Source organism: Fusarium solani (assembly GCF_023522795.1).
Source record: "Fusarium solani strain SB1 chromosome Unknown bctg00000012, whole genome shotgun sequence".
NCBI classification, from domain to species: Eukaryota; Fungi; Ascomycota; class Sordariomycetes; order Hypocreales; family Nectriaceae; genus Fusarium; species Fusarium solani.
This window is the reverse complement of record NW_027072146.1, coordinates 211418-227204: the sequence shown is the minus strand read 5'-3', so window position 1 is coordinate 227204 and position 15787 is coordinate 211418. Positions and strand designations below refer to the sequence as shown.

Here is a 15787-nt window from a genome sequence, read left to right as displayed (position 1 = left end):
TATTATATTATAATATAATTTAATCCTAATTATATATTATATATTACCTTATAATACTTATTAATTAATAATAATAATAAGTAACTTACCTATATATATATATATTAATATATCCTACTTATTATAAAGGTAATAAATACTTATAACTTATTTACCTAAGCCTCTATAACTTATTTAATATATAAAATATACTTATTATATTTTCTTATATATTAGCTACCTTAGCTATTAATATAACTTAGTTATATTTAATACCTTTAAGTATATTATTAGATATAACTTATACCTTATTTAAGATAATATTAGTATCCCCTTTACTAATATAAACTAATATAACTAGTTTATCCCCTAGGACTTATATAATTATTATATATATAATATTAATATATTATATTATTTTATTAATTGTTTTATTTTAATTTATAAGTTATATATATATAAAGATTCTTATAATTCTAGGTTTAATTAAGTAATATAATATTTATTTTAAAAATTTAATGTATTTTTATAATAACTTATTTATTATTTTTCTTTTAAATAATTTATATAAATTATAATTATATTTTGTTTTATTTAATTAAATAAGAGCTAAGTTAATTATATAATAAAGTTACTAATCTTTAAGTTAATTATTTTATTATACGTTTTTCTTAAGATTCTTATAGTCTTTATATTTTTTATAAAGAGATTAACGCTCCTTAGAGTAATTAAGGCTTAAATAACTATATAGGTATTACTTTTATTTCTTAAGTAATAAACCTTTTTAATCTTAATTTTAATTTTATAATATTATTTAATAATATTTATAAGGTTATAATTATTTATAATACTAAGCTCTTTAATAGCTTTATTATATCTTTTATAAATTTTATTAGTAACCTCCTTATATAATATTTTATAAATAGCTTAAGATTATATATAAGGGTTTATATATTTCTTATTAATTTACTTAAAGAGATATTAATATTTATATAATTATTTAATAATACTATAAAAATTAACCTTTAATTAAGCCTTATTAAGTGTTTTAAGGTTTTTTTTATGTATTTTGACTTAATTAAACTTTTTATTTATGAAGGACTTTTTTAACATTTCTTAGGCTTTTTGTTAATTAAATCCTTTTATTATTTATTAGATTTTTTTCTTAATCTTAGGGTTAATATATAATTTAAAAAGCTTTAGCTTTTTTTCTTTAGAAATATTTATAAGTTTTACTTATTAATTAAAGTTTTATAAGTATTTAATTATATCTTTGCCTTTAAAGATAAGAAATAAATAAACTAATATTATAAATAAAAGATTATTTAATTCTTTAATTATAAATTCTTAAAATAAATTAAAAAGAGCCTTATTAATTATTACCTTAATATTATTCTTAGCCTTTATACTTAAATTAATATTATTTTTTAATATAATATTAAGGCTTTTATTATTTTAAGCTATTAATATAATATTTATAATTATTATTATTTAATTAAATATCTTTGTATTATTATAATACTTTTTATTTTAATTTATATCCTTAAGGAAATAAAGAAATTTTATTATAAGGGTTTCTTTAAATATTATTAAAATTAAAATAAGAAAAATAAAAATTGTATTTTTTATAAGCTATTAACTAAATATTTTAATAATTAAGACCTTTTATTATTATATTATTAATATTTTTATAAATACTTTAAATTAAAATAACTTATTAGCTTTTATAAAAAAAAGTTTTTTTATATTAGTTATAAGTTTATAATTTTTTTTTTATATTTATACTAAATAGGTTTTTTTTATAATTAATATTTACTTTATATAAGGTATAAAAAAGATATATTAATTTTAATAATAATTAAGTAATTCTTAACGTTTTTTTAATTACTTATTTTATTTTTTTATTTATAATTCTTTAATATTTTATATTTTTTAATTTTATAGAGGTAATTATATTTATAATTTATTAATTAATTATATAAAAGTATACTTTTCTATTTCATTAACTAATTTTAATTAATTATAATATATATTAATTAGTAAAAAATATTAAAAATCTTATATAAAAGTATTAAATTTATTAAAGAAATATATTATAAAACATATATATTTTTAATTTATTATTAATTATATATAATAAAATAAAATCTTAATAAGCCTAAGTAATATAATAAAAATATAATATCTTATTAATTATATAATTAATAGAAATTAAAATATAATTATATAAAAAGTAAATTAATTTAATAATATAAATTATAAAAAAAAATAATAATAATAAATAATATTAATATTTAAATAAAAAAAAATTAACAAAATATTATATATAATAAAAAATTAATACTTATAATATTAAAATTACTTAAGCTTAAGTATTTTAAACCTTTAATAAAAATTAAGATAAATAAGTAATAAAGAATATAAAAAATATAAAACTAATTTTATTTATATTTAAGTAATATAAAAGTCTAAGAAAATATATAAAAATATTTAAGCTTTAATTTAAAGCTATCTTAATAAAAGGAGTTATTTTAAGATAATAATAATAATATTAAGATAAGACCTTTATACTAAAAGGGTATATTAGATTAAGCCTTATATAATAGCTCTAAGGGTAATTATATATCTTTAATAATAAGCTAAATAATATCTAGATAATTAGCTAATTAGGCTTAATTGAGAAGGTTATATTATAGCCTAAAAAAGAAAAAGAAATTTATATAAAAATAATAATATAAGGAATATATAAAGGTTTAAGAAGAAGCCTAACTTATTAATAATAACTCCCTAGAAGGTAGCTGCGCTAAAGAGGCATATTAAATAAAATATGCAATTGCGATCGTGCTACTAACAATATGGCGCGCCTAGTTTTTAGCGCAGTTAAACTTTCCAACACGAGAAGCCTGCCAGGGAGGTCACTCATAAAATTAAGCAGTATATATTAGGCTCAGGCCCTTGGTCTGGCGAAATAGCCACTGAGGTAGGTGGAAATCTCCTTGACGACGTCGGGGTCCATGGTGGGGTATGCAATGCGGAAGAGAAGCCATGCCGAGCAAGCCTTATACAGGCTGGCTTGGGAGAATCTTGGAGAAGACATGCATTTACTTGCTTAACGACTTTGAAAAATTTGTAGGATTTTTTTTATCACCATCATGATGACATGGCGGAGATCTGTTTTACTATTGCTTGGGTTATTACAGAGGTGCACTAAGTCCTAAAAGTTAATCATTTCCTAGTTCCTAGTGATATTTCATATGATATTTTATTAGATATTAGGGACAATTTTACAATACAGCCTTTTCTCTATCACTGATTTCATAGTATCTCGTTACTCTTTAACCCGTGTGGCGGGATGGGCATAGAGAGGAATCAGGAAGTTGATGATCTGATAATCTCTCGCCGTTCACCATATGACGCAATTATGTCGGCTTTAACACCACAGACAGCAATCCCCGCAGTTTACAAATTTGCATCATCATCATATCATTGTACGACTTCGGTTATTGATATAGAGTTCCATTCGTGGCCTCGACTCCCTGGCAATGAGCGTCAAACTCAATCAGAACCTCAGTTACTATCGACAAGTGTCTTTTTACTGCTTCCATCATGTCATCCATAAGTCTTGTCAAGGCCGCGTGGCGAGCTTCGGCCTGTGTGCCAAGGGTCTTTTCCCGATCCTTGTCAACATCCCGCTCGCTACGGGCTCCTGGGCCCATTCTCCTGGAAGACAAGGAGAATGGGTTTGGGTTCGTCCGTCATAATGCGCGCCCGCCAAAGCCCAGGTCGATTGGCGTCACAGACATTCGGGGTCCTTATTACTCGGCTATGTGGGAAGCGGTATCTGCAAGATATTCTCGAAACGTAAGGTTCTCTCTTTCTAGATCAAGCGAGTAATGGGACAAACTTTGGTAACTGATAGGTGCTAGAATGGGGCATCATGTAGATGGCCTCAAGTTTGCTGGCGGCTCCTTTGCCTTGTTCCCTGAAGATAAGCTCAAGGAACTCATTGACCTTGCCCACCAGCACGACGTCTACGTATCCACGGTATGTATGCTAGTTCCGTCAAACGTGTGCACTGACTAACATTCTGGTGATAGGGCGGCTGGATGGAGCACATCCTTCTGCAGTCTGATCCACCGTGGGCTGTGGACCAGTATCTGAAGAAGTGCAAACAGCTTGGTTGCGATGTGGTCGAGATTTCGGCAGGATTTCTGTCCATCCCACAAGATGACTGGCTCCGAATAGTCGAAAAGGTCCATTCAGAAGGCCTCATCGCCAAACCAGAGTGCGGAATCCAGTTCGGAGCAGGAGGTGACACGGAAGCCTCGGAGCTGTCGTCTCTGGGAACGTCAGATCCTTCTAAGATGATCACCATGGGAAAAAGGTTCATCGACGCGGGCGTCGAACGCATCATGATTGAGAGCGAGGGCATCACGGAGAATGTTGCAAGCTGGAGGGCAGACGTGATCCAACAGGTCCTGAAGGAGCTGCCAGGGGAAAGGGTCATGTTTGAGGCCGCGGATCCGAAGGTGTTTAACTGGTACGTTCGAGAGTTCGGGGGCGACGTCAACCTGTTCGTGGACCATTCGCAGATTGTGCAGCTTTCTTGTCTGAGAGAGGGCATCTGGGGGCAGTCTGATACTTTTGGATCGGTTGTCAACTATAGATCGTGAGCTAGACGTCCACGCTGGAAGACAAGTATGGCTTGCGATGTTCAGGTGGACTAGTATTGTATTTGCACAAGTCGCCCTTCTGACTATGCGCGTTGAAGATGGCATGTTGCCAAGGGATAACTGCTGTGGGCTGTCCTTCATTTTCTCAGAGGGCTCAACCAGTTTCCTGCCTAGAGTTTCTAAGATATCATGCGTACGAATTGATATAGATGGCTACGCCAGAACTATTGGGTGGACATGGGAAGGGCATTACTCCAAGCTACTCTTGGGCGTCGAGTCATAGCCTGGTCTTTCCTAAGCCACTTCTGGTTCGAGGATGACTACTATGTCATGATTAACAAGGGGGGGGTTTTTTGATAAGAGACACCTCCTTGAAGAAATATTGAGAGGATACCTCGGTATCGAGAGAGACTTGCTTGGCAATGTAAATGTTCTCATGTTGACGGCAGACGGCAGCTTGGGTGACGCAGCACATCCATTTGTGTGTCGAAAATTTCAATTGAGAAATACTCATGATGTAAATATAGCCGCACATGCAGCTCTTTGTTGTTTTAGCTTTGCCTCATAATAGCATCATGGTGGCTTCACCCCACACTGCAATCCTGAGGCAACTTTGACATCATGGGTATCAGCGGCCCATACATTATCAAGGGAACTGGCCCGGATTGATTGACTTTTTTTGAGTGTCCACAAAAGCAATCAAGATCATTTCTTGCATTTTCGCATGGCCTCTCTATTCCTCGTCCGTCGACTCGCTCTTCAGCCCACCTTTGTCCGGATACTCAACAGGCCATACATCTTTAGATCTTCATTCCACGTCTGCGCAAAAATGTCTGCAGAAGGTGGTCAATTCAAGCCTGTTCCGGAGAAGCAGGCCCAGGACCTTCCAGGGTGTGTCCGCCCTGCTCCCTTGGTGCTCCATCTTACCCGATTGTCTAACTGCCCCCTTGCAGCACAGAGAAGGACATGAAGCCGACCAGCGAGTCTACAAAGCTTGAAGGCAAAGACAAGTTCCACGAATACCGAGCTGCCAACAAGCTCCAAGATAGTAAGGCTCTGATCACAGGCGGAGAGTAGGTTCTTGGTATTCAATCTCTCTCACGATGCTGACAGACCCAGTTCTGGAATTGGACGGTCAGTCGCCGTCCTCTTTGCGCGTGAGGGTGCAGATGTGAGCATCGTGTACCTCCCAGAAGAGCAAAAAGACGCCGAGGGCACCAAGAAGATGGTTGAGCAAGAGGGCCGCAAGTGCGTGCTCATCGCCGGCAACCTCATGGACAATGAGACGTGCCAAAAGGCGGTCCAGAAACACGTCGACGAGTACGGCAAGATACACATCCTCGTCAACAACGCATCCAAGCAGATCATGTGCAGTGACTTGAAGGATATCGACTTGGATAAGGTCGAGAGCACCTTTCACAGCAACATTCTGCAGATGTTTGCCATTACCAAATATGCTCTTCATCACATGGAGACTGGCGGCTCGTGAGTCAACGGCGGTGTCTTTCTTCACCTTCACGGACTAACATTTGCAGAATAATCAACTCGACGTCCACGGTGGCCTTTAGGGGCACAGCCTCGATGGTCGACTACGCATCCACCAAAGGCGCAATCACGTCCTTTACCCAGTCCCTCGCCAAGCAGCTCGTTTCAAAGGGCATCAGGGTAAATGCGGTTGCTCCGGGCCCTGTTCATACCCCCCTTCAGCCGTCGTCCAGACCAGCAGAGCAGATGGAAGGGTTCGGCCAGGGGTCTCAGCTCGGTCGTCCTGGACAGCCGAGCGAGGTTGCACCCAGCTATGTTTTTCTTGCTTCGAAAGACTCGGAGCTTTACTATGGGCAGGTTCTGCATGCTTATCCTCTCGGGGATTAGGCGTTAGCTGGACTGACGGGGATGACGAGAGTCGCTGCGCCGCGTCATAATTTGGTCTTGATGGATTGCTGTTTCGCAGGTTATGGCTGGCTACCCTAAAAAGACATGGTAGCAAAGGTCTTGTGGCATTTGAGAAAAGAGGCAAGTAGGATGAGATGATAGTTTGAATAAATGTGTTGGAAAGTAACTACTATGCTAAAAAGCATGGCCGCGCCACTTTAGTTAGTAGTGCAACTCTTATCATAGCATATAGCTAATTTAATAAAATGTTTTATAAAAGGGACTAAGAACTCTTTTTAAAGTTTTAAATACCTATTATAACTATAGATACTTATATATAGAATCTCCCTATCTAGGTGCACTTTTATACTCTTATATTTTTAATATATTACTTAATTAAATGCTTTATTATATATTATAATTAGGAATTAACTAACCTAAGGTTTTTATATATAAGTATTTAGTATAATATTAATAACTTATTTATAAAGCCTATGTTTTATATCTTATTAATCCTATTTTATATTTTAATAATTATAGTATTTCCTAAGAGATAAACTAGTAACACTATGTTTATATTAGTAAAGAATTATATTATATACTTTAAGGTAAAGGGTATAAGTTATATCTAGTAATATACTTAAGGGTATTAAGTATAACTAAGTTATATTAATAGCTAAGGTAGCTAATATATAAGAAAATATAATAAGTATATTTTATATATTAAATAAGCTGCTAAGGCTTAGGTAAGTAAAATAAATTTACTTATTATCTTTATAATAAGTAATATATACTAGTACATAAATATAAAATTTAGTAAATTAATATTCTTATAAATTAACTATATAATATAAGGTAATATTTAATATATAATATACTTAATAAGTAAGTAAGCTAGATAAATAAGTAAGCTAGTATATTATATACCTAGAATTAACTTATCTTATATAACTTAACTTTCTTTATAAAATAGCTATAAACTTAAAAAAAAAGTAATTTTATATACTTAACTTAATATAAAATATTATTTTATTACTTTATATTACTTAAAAGAGGGATTAAAGTATTTTAATTAATATCTTAGTAATTTTAATAATAAAGGCTCTATATTTAAAGCCTAAGGTCTTAATAAGCTTAAATTAATAAGGTTTATTTATATAATTATTAATAGCTTTAATATTCTACTAAAACTTAATTTATTTATAATAAATAGCATATATTTTAATTAGCTATAATAATTGAAATCCCCTTTATATAATAGCTCTCCTTTAATATTAACATTCTAATTATTTTTATAATTCTTAATTACTTAAAGAGGTTAAAATTACTTTTATTATCCTTATAAGAAGAGGTTAATTATAATCTATAATAACTATAACTAAGTAATTAATTAATCTATGACTAGCTAACTAATTAATAATATATTAATAAAATCGCGATAGTTATTTTCTATAAAGACCTTTATTTAGTAGATTAAAGTAATATAGCTAATATTTATTAATATACCTTCTTATATAATAAAGATAACCTTACTAAAGAGGTCCATAAGCTTTATAAGGGTGCAAAAAATACCTATAATACGCTATAAGAGATAATATTATATAGAGCTATTTAAAGTATTATAATAGGTATATAGCCTATTAAATAAAACGTTTAAATTAAACTTATAATCTTTAGTTATAACGTTTTTTATTTACTCTTTTTTTACTTAGTTATAATAGAAATAATTAATATAAGTTTATTAAAAAAGAACTTTTTTTATTAAAGGCTCTTAAAAGAAGTTAAAGAAATATAAGTATTTTACTTAGAAAGAAATTAATTTCCTTAATAGCTTAAGAAATAATAATAATATATATTTATATAAGGCATAGCTTATAACTCTTATTATTAATATTAATATATTATATAATATTAAATAAAAGAATTAAAGAAGTCTTATAATTAGCTAAGATCTAGCTACATAGCTATAGGTATAATTATATTAAGAAATAAAGGTTATTAGTATTATAGGTTTTAAAGGGATTAATTCTTAGAGTTAATATTAGAATTTAAATTTAAAAAGGATTAATATTAGACCTTAGCGCTAGACTTAGTAGTAGATAAAAATCTATAAGTTTAATTAATTAAACCTATCTAGTTTAATATATAATATAGATCTTAGCTTATATAAATATATAAAGAATAGTAATTTTAATTATAATTTTAATAATAAAATATAAAATATTTTTATAAATTTTTAAAAACCTTTTTTTATAAATAAATAACTAAGTATATTATTATAGCTTAATTAAGTCCTAATTATATACCTTATATTACCTTATTATACTTATTAATTAGTAATAATATTAAGTAGCTTACTTTTATATATATAAGCTAATATATATTACTTATTATAAAAGTAATATATAATTATAACTTACTTATTTAAGCCTTAGTAATTTACTTAATATATAAGATATATTTATGATACTTTTTTATATATAATTACCTTAGTTATTAATATAATATATATAATAAGTAAGTATTATAATTATATAAGTATTATAAAAATCTTAACCCTTCTTATTAAAGATTATAATAAAAATATTATAAATTATTTAATTAATTTAAATTATTTATTATATTCTTCCCTAGATATCTTAATTATTACTTAATAAGTCCTTATATTATACCTAGGCTTATTATATATATTATAATACTAAATACCTAGTATAATTAACCTCCCTTAATTATTACTCCTTAATGATTTTACTATTATCTATATATTAATATCTATTTAATTAATTAATTATTTTTTTTCTTTTATTATTATAACCCCTCTTTTTTATAATAAGGTCCTTTTTACCTTTTAGCGCTAACTTAATATCTTATTTATTTCTTAAAGGTCTTTAATCTTAGCCATTAATAAAATAACCTTATATATAATAGCCTTAATTCCCTTAAAAAGAGATTTTAAAGCTTTAAGAATTAACTCTAAGGAGCTATTTTTATATCTTTTAATTTATTTTTTAAGGTATTTAAACTAAGATCTAGCCTTAAGTATAATCTTTAATTTCTTTAAGACCTAAGGGGTAAAAAATATAATCTCCTCCTTAATAAAGATTAAAGTTTATAGCTATATATTAACCTTTAAGATTATAGCTTTTAGGTTAAAAGAAATAAAATTAATTTTTTTAAAAGCCCCTTTAATATTTCTTTTTATTATAATAGTCTTATATATAATATAAAAAGCTAAAAAAAACTTAGTTTTAGAAATATATATTATAAAGTATTAAATTAAAGATTTTATTTTTTAATTATAAGTATTTTTAAATAACTTAAAATACTTAATATTAAAAGGCTAAAATAAAAAAAATAAATTAATATATAAAGCTAAATAATTATTTTTATAATATTTTTTAAAATTAATTTATTAATATTTATTATATTTATTAAAAATTAAAAAATAATAAAAATTAATTAATTAATTAATTAATTATATATTAATTAAAATATATAAATTATTTAAAATTAATCTTATTATTAATTTACTTATTTTAAGTTATTATAATTACTTAATAATTAAAAAGGTTATTTTTTAATATTAATTAATTAATAATATTAATATATATTAATAATAAATAAATAAATTACTTAGCTTTTTATATTAATTACTTAAATAATTATAATTTATTTTTAATTTCTAAGTTATATTACTTTTAGCTTTAAATACCTTTTTAAGCTTATAATATTTTATTTATAATTATACTTATAAGAAAGCTAATTTTATTAAAATTATAAATATTATTTAAGTAAATATTATACTTTATAATTATATTTATTATATATTAAATTTAATTATAAATAATAATTATATTTATATATTTAGCTCTTTAATAATTATATTTTTAAATACAATATATCTTAAGGTTTAAATATTACTTAATAAAGTTTAAAGCTTAATATATATTAATTAATAATATATTATAATTAATAAGTGAATAATAAATTATTTTTTTTATATTATAAAGCTAAGAGGGAAATACTTATAAATTTAAGTTAAAAATAAATAAAATATCTTTTTTTAACTTAAATAACTTATATAATTTAAGGATAATATTAACTTAGGCTTAAATACCTTAATTATAATTAAAAAGAGTATTATAATGAATTTTATAAATTCTTATAACTTACTAAAGACTTAAGTTTAAGGTATTTTAATAGGCTTAAAGGGTAAGAAGAATTTTAGTCTTTTTATTTCCTTTTAATATATTAAGTAATTAAGAATTAATTAATTAACTAATAATAATATAAATTAAAGGATCTTTAATTCTTTTATTTATTTAATTATCTTACTTATTAAGTATATATATATATTAAGCTAAAAATAAAATTTTAAAGGCTTTTTTTATTTCTTTTTATAAGATATAAATACCTCTAGCTTTTATACTTAAGTAGCTTACTTACTTATTAAGAATATTAATATATAATTATAAATATTAATATTAACTAATAAGGTAACTAAATTATTAATCCCTTAGGTATTAAAAACCCTAAGAATAATTATTATAATTAAATCTTAGTCTTAATTCCTTAAGAAATAAATTATAAGATATAAAAACATCTCTCTAGAGTTAATTCTTAAAGCTTTATAGTCTTTTATTAAGAAAATAAAAGTAATTATATATAAGATTATATTATTAATAGCTAAAAATAAAGACCTTTAAGAAGTAAATAAAATATTAAGCTAATACTAAAGGGTAAAAAGGACTTATTAAGTAGTAATTAAAATATCTAGGAAAGAATATAATTAGTAATTTTAATTACTTAAATAGTTTATAGTATTTTTATTATAATATATTATAAAAAGATAAGAAAAAATATAATACTTACTTATTTATTTATAATACTTACTTATTATATATATTATTTAATTTTATATATTATAATTACTTTATTAAATAAAAAAAAAATCTCTTACTTATATACTTTAACGCGCTTATATAATAAATCTTATTTATATAGCTAGCTATAAGATATATCACGTGACCTTATTAACACGGCCGGCCGTGCCTATACTAGTTCCCATCAGAGAGCGGGACATTACGTAACAAGAATGCTGACATGCCCCTGTTAGCAAGAGTTAGCATTTAGGAGTAATATTTACGTCAGCTATACATCAGATTCCACGAAACAAGGCAGAAGGCCAGTACCTGGTCCAGGAAGAAGGAAATTTTAAAGAAGAGACAAAAACCACGTCAACTTGAACTATATTTCTCGGAGTGACAGCTATCGACTTGAGATATAATATTGCCATCTCCAACATTGAATCTGTTTGAGGGAACAACTTATTACAGCACGCAATAGGTAACATGTCCACGACTGTCCTTAGACGAGCGACACGCCTTACCCTAACTAAGGGGTCTTTGCCTGCACGCGCATGGAAGCTTCAATTTACACCCTATCGAACTGCCGGCCCAAGGGCAATTCACACGTCGCAACAAAACAGCGAGAAACCCCGAAACCCCGATCCCAGGGAAAATCCCGCCAACGAGCTCAAGCTACCACGGGCCACCAATGTGGGCCGGAAACAATTCGCCGACTTTGACCTCGCGGGCAGAGTCTTTGTCGTGACTGGAGGCGCCCAGGGACTCGGTCTCGCTTTGGCCGAAGGTCTTGTTGAGGCTGGCGGAAAAGGTTCATAGATCAATCATACCACCCGACTGGAAGGCGGCGATGAGCTCACTATGAGACAGTCTATTGCTTGGATCGCGCCGAATCACCAGATGAAGGTTGGGCTGAAGCGAAATCAAGAGTCGTGCCCGAATGGGGCGGCTCGCTACACTACCGTCAGCAAGACGTCAAAGACGAGGACGGCCTCGACCGTCTTATGGCAACAATTGCCGAGGAGAACCAAGGTATCGACGGTGTTGTAGCCGCAGCAGGCGTTCAGCAAATCACACCCTCGGTGGACTACGAAGCCAAAGACGTAACCAACATGCTCGACATCAACTACACGGGCGTCCTCATGACTGCCAAATCAGCAGCCAAGCAAATGTTGAAGTACAAGCGCCGGGGCAGCATCTGCCTAATCGCCAGCATTTCAGGTCTCAAAGCCAACAGAGGCCTGGTATCGCCTGTTTACAAATTCATCCAAAGCGGCCGTCATCCAGCTCGCACGAAACCTGGCAATGGAGTGGAGCCCCATCAAGAAGGACGGAACCGGCGGCATCAGAGTCAACTGCATCAGCCCTGGGCACATCTTGACGCCGATGGTCCAAAAGAACTTTGAAGAGGTGCCGGGGTTGAAGGAGGAGTGGGAGAGGGAGATTATGATGGGACGGTTGGCGGAGACGCAAGAGTTTAAGGGAGCTGCGCTGTTCTTGCTGAGCAATGCGAGCAGCTACATGACGGGGAATAATGTTGTCATTGATGGAGGGCATTCATCTTGGTAAGATAGAGTAGATACAGCCAGCGTGTCTTTTGACGGTAGACCTGCGGGTGGCTAGGTATGGTAGTCACATGCTGTACATAGAAGGTTGCAGCATGGATGCAAAGCCCGCGCTTCGCATTTTGGTCTCGTCCTCTCAGTGGATAGGCGGCATCAGCCGATCAGTTGTTGTCAAAGGAGTCTCCTGTTGTGGTGCATTGTATTGAGATATGAGAATAAAGCTAACTATTAGGTAGTTAAAAGAAAAATAATTTATAGTTTGGCCACGATGTCAAATATGCACCGCTCTTAAAGAAAGACAAACCTTAATAAGTAATTAAAAGAATTAAAAGCTTATTAAGAAGTCTATATATTAGGTAAATTAAATTACAATATACTTATTAAATGCTTTTTATATTTATTAAAAGGTAAGCTTATTTTTTCACTTATATATATTACTTATATTCATCTTAAAATAAAAAGTGTTTTGTATTTAAGACTATAATATAGCCTTTTTAATTAAAGCTAATTTATTTAATTAGCTAGAAATTACTTAGCTAGCTATTAAAAGTATTTAATTATACTTAGACCTATTATATAAGGCTTAATTTAATATATGTATTAAATATAAAAGTATTATTTTAATATTATAAATATTATTTTTAAAATAGCTTATTTATTAAATAGTTCTTAATTAAGCTTAAATATTTATATATAATATATTTAATATATAAGCTATATAAATATATAACTTATATAAAAATCTCTTAACTTATACTTTTTTATTAAATTAATTAATTTTTTACTACTTAATATATTAATATTATTTTATTACTTTATATTACCTAAAATAAAGATTAAAATATCTTAATTAATATCTTAGTAATTTTAATAATAAAGGCTTTATACTTAAAGCCTAAGATCTTAATAGGTTTAAATTAATAAGGTTTATCTATATAATTATTAATAGCTTTAATAATGCGCTAAAACTAGCTCTATTTATAATAAATAGCTTATACCTTAACTAGCTAAAGTAATTAAAGTCTAACCCCTGTATATAGTAATTCCTATCTAATATTAACCTTTTAATTATCCTTATACTTCTTAATTACTTAAAAAGGCTAAAATCTTAAAAGATTATATTATTATTATCCTTATAAGAAGAGGTTTAATTATAACTAATAATAATTATAACTAATTAATTAATTAATCTATAATTAGCTAACTAATTAATAATATATTAATAAGATTATAATAGCTATATTCTATAAAGACCTTTAATTAATAAATTAAAGTAATATAGCTAATATTTATTAATATAAGTTCTTATATAACTAGGATAACCTTACTAAAGAGGTCTATAAGCTTTATAAGAGTATAAAAAATACTTATAATAAGCTAGAAGAGATAATATTATATAAAGCTATTTAGAGTATTATAATAGGTATATAACTTATTAAATAAATAGTTTAAGTTAAACTTATAATCTTTAATTATAACTTTTCTTTTTATATAATTTCTTTTTACTTAGTTATAATATAAATAATTAATTTAATTTTATTAAAAAAAAACTTTGTTTATTAAAGCCCTTTAAAAGAAAATTAAAGAAATATAAGTATTTTATTTAAAAAGAAATTAATTTCCTTAATAGCTTAAGAGATAATAATAATTTATACCTATATAAGGCATAGCTTATAACTCTTATTATAAATATTAATACTTTTTATAATACTAAATAAGAAAATTAAAGAAATTAGCTAGCTAGGATCTAGCTATATAGTTATAGGTATAATATTAGGAAATAAAGGTTATTAATATTATAGGTTTTAGAGGGATTAATTCTTAGAGTTAGTATTAGAGTTTTATAAACCTAAAAAGTATTAGCGCTAGGGCTTAGTGCTAGATTAAAACTTAGTAATAAATAAAAGTCTATAGGTTTAATTAATTAAACCTATTTAATTAAATATATAATATATATATCTTAGTTTATTTAAATATATAAATAATAGTAATTTACTAATAATTTTACTAATAAATTATATTTTATATATTATTTTATTTATTTATTTTAACTTCTTAATATTAAGTACTTTAAGCTATTTAAAAAAGCATATAATTAAGAAATTAAGTAATTAATTAAATACTTTATTATTAAAGCTTAATATATAAGTTTTTCTTAGAAATATTAATTACTTATTAGGCTATTATAATAATAGAAATATTAAGAAGGGTTTTAAGAGCTAAACTTATTCCTTTAGACCTTAAAAGTATTATATTAAAGCTTAATATATAGCTATAGACCTTAATACCCCTAGAGAAAGAAGCTAATTACCTTAACCCTTAGGTATTAAAGACTCTAAGAATAATCCTTAAAGTAAGCTCTTAGTCTAAGTAGCTTAGAAAATAAAGTAAAAGATATTAAAATAGCTCTATAGAGTTTATTCTTAAGGCTTTTAAGTTATTAATTAAAGGAATAAAGGTAATAATATATAACATAACCTTATTAAAGTCTAACATTAAAAACCTTTAATAATTAAATAAGGCCCTTAATAAGTAATATAAAATTAAAAAAACTTACTTATAAGATAAAAAAAAAAATTATAAATATTATAAGAAAAATAATTAATTAAATAAATATTAATATATAAGTATAAATTAAATTATTAAAAAGTAATAATTAAGATAAATTAATATAAGTAAAAGAAAAATATTATAAAATATATAATAAGACTAAGTATAATAAAAAATATATTAAATTATTATTAAATTATTTAAAAAAAGTAAAGTAATTAAATTTAATTAATTAAATAATATATATAATAAATAAGTAAGCTAATTAAGTAAGTAAGTTATT

At 27.1% G+C, this 15787-nt stretch overlaps 3 protein-coding genes across 3 annotated transcripts; all 3 read left to right on the top strand.

Moving 5' to 3' along the window:
• Window positions 1–3739: 3739 nt before the first annotated feature.
• MRS44_016077 (uncharacterized protein) lies at window positions 3740–4935 on the top strand (the record flags this gene model as incomplete). The annotated part of the gene is made up of 4 exons (XM_065617880.1): window positions 3740–3840; window positions 3906–4023; window positions 4077–4648; window positions 4698–4935. 4 exons carry the CDS (start codon window positions 3740–3742, stop codon window positions 4933–4935), a joined length of 1029 nt encoding a protein of 342 aa, XP_065473952.1.
• Window positions 4936–5481: 546 nt separating this feature from the next.
• Window positions 5482–6524, top strand: MRS44_016076 (uncharacterized protein; the record flags this gene model as incomplete). Its single annotated transcript, XM_046280437.2, has 4 exons — window positions 5482–5543; window positions 5606–5725; window positions 5772–6137; window positions 6188–6524. 4 exons carry the CDS (start codon window positions 5482–5484, stop codon window positions 6522–6524), a joined length of 885 nt encoding a protein of 294 aa, XP_046123730.2.
• A 5351-nt stretch (window positions 6525–11875) lies between these two features.
• Window positions 11876–12958, top strand: MRS44_016075 (uncharacterized protein; the record flags this gene model as incomplete). Its single annotated transcript, XM_065617879.1, has 3 exons — window positions 11876–12200; window positions 12260–12633; window positions 12677–12958. 3 exons carry the CDS (start codon window positions 11876–11878, stop codon window positions 12956–12958), a joined length of 981 nt encoding a protein of 326 aa, XP_065473951.1.
• Window positions 12959–15787: the final 2829 nt, after the last annotated feature.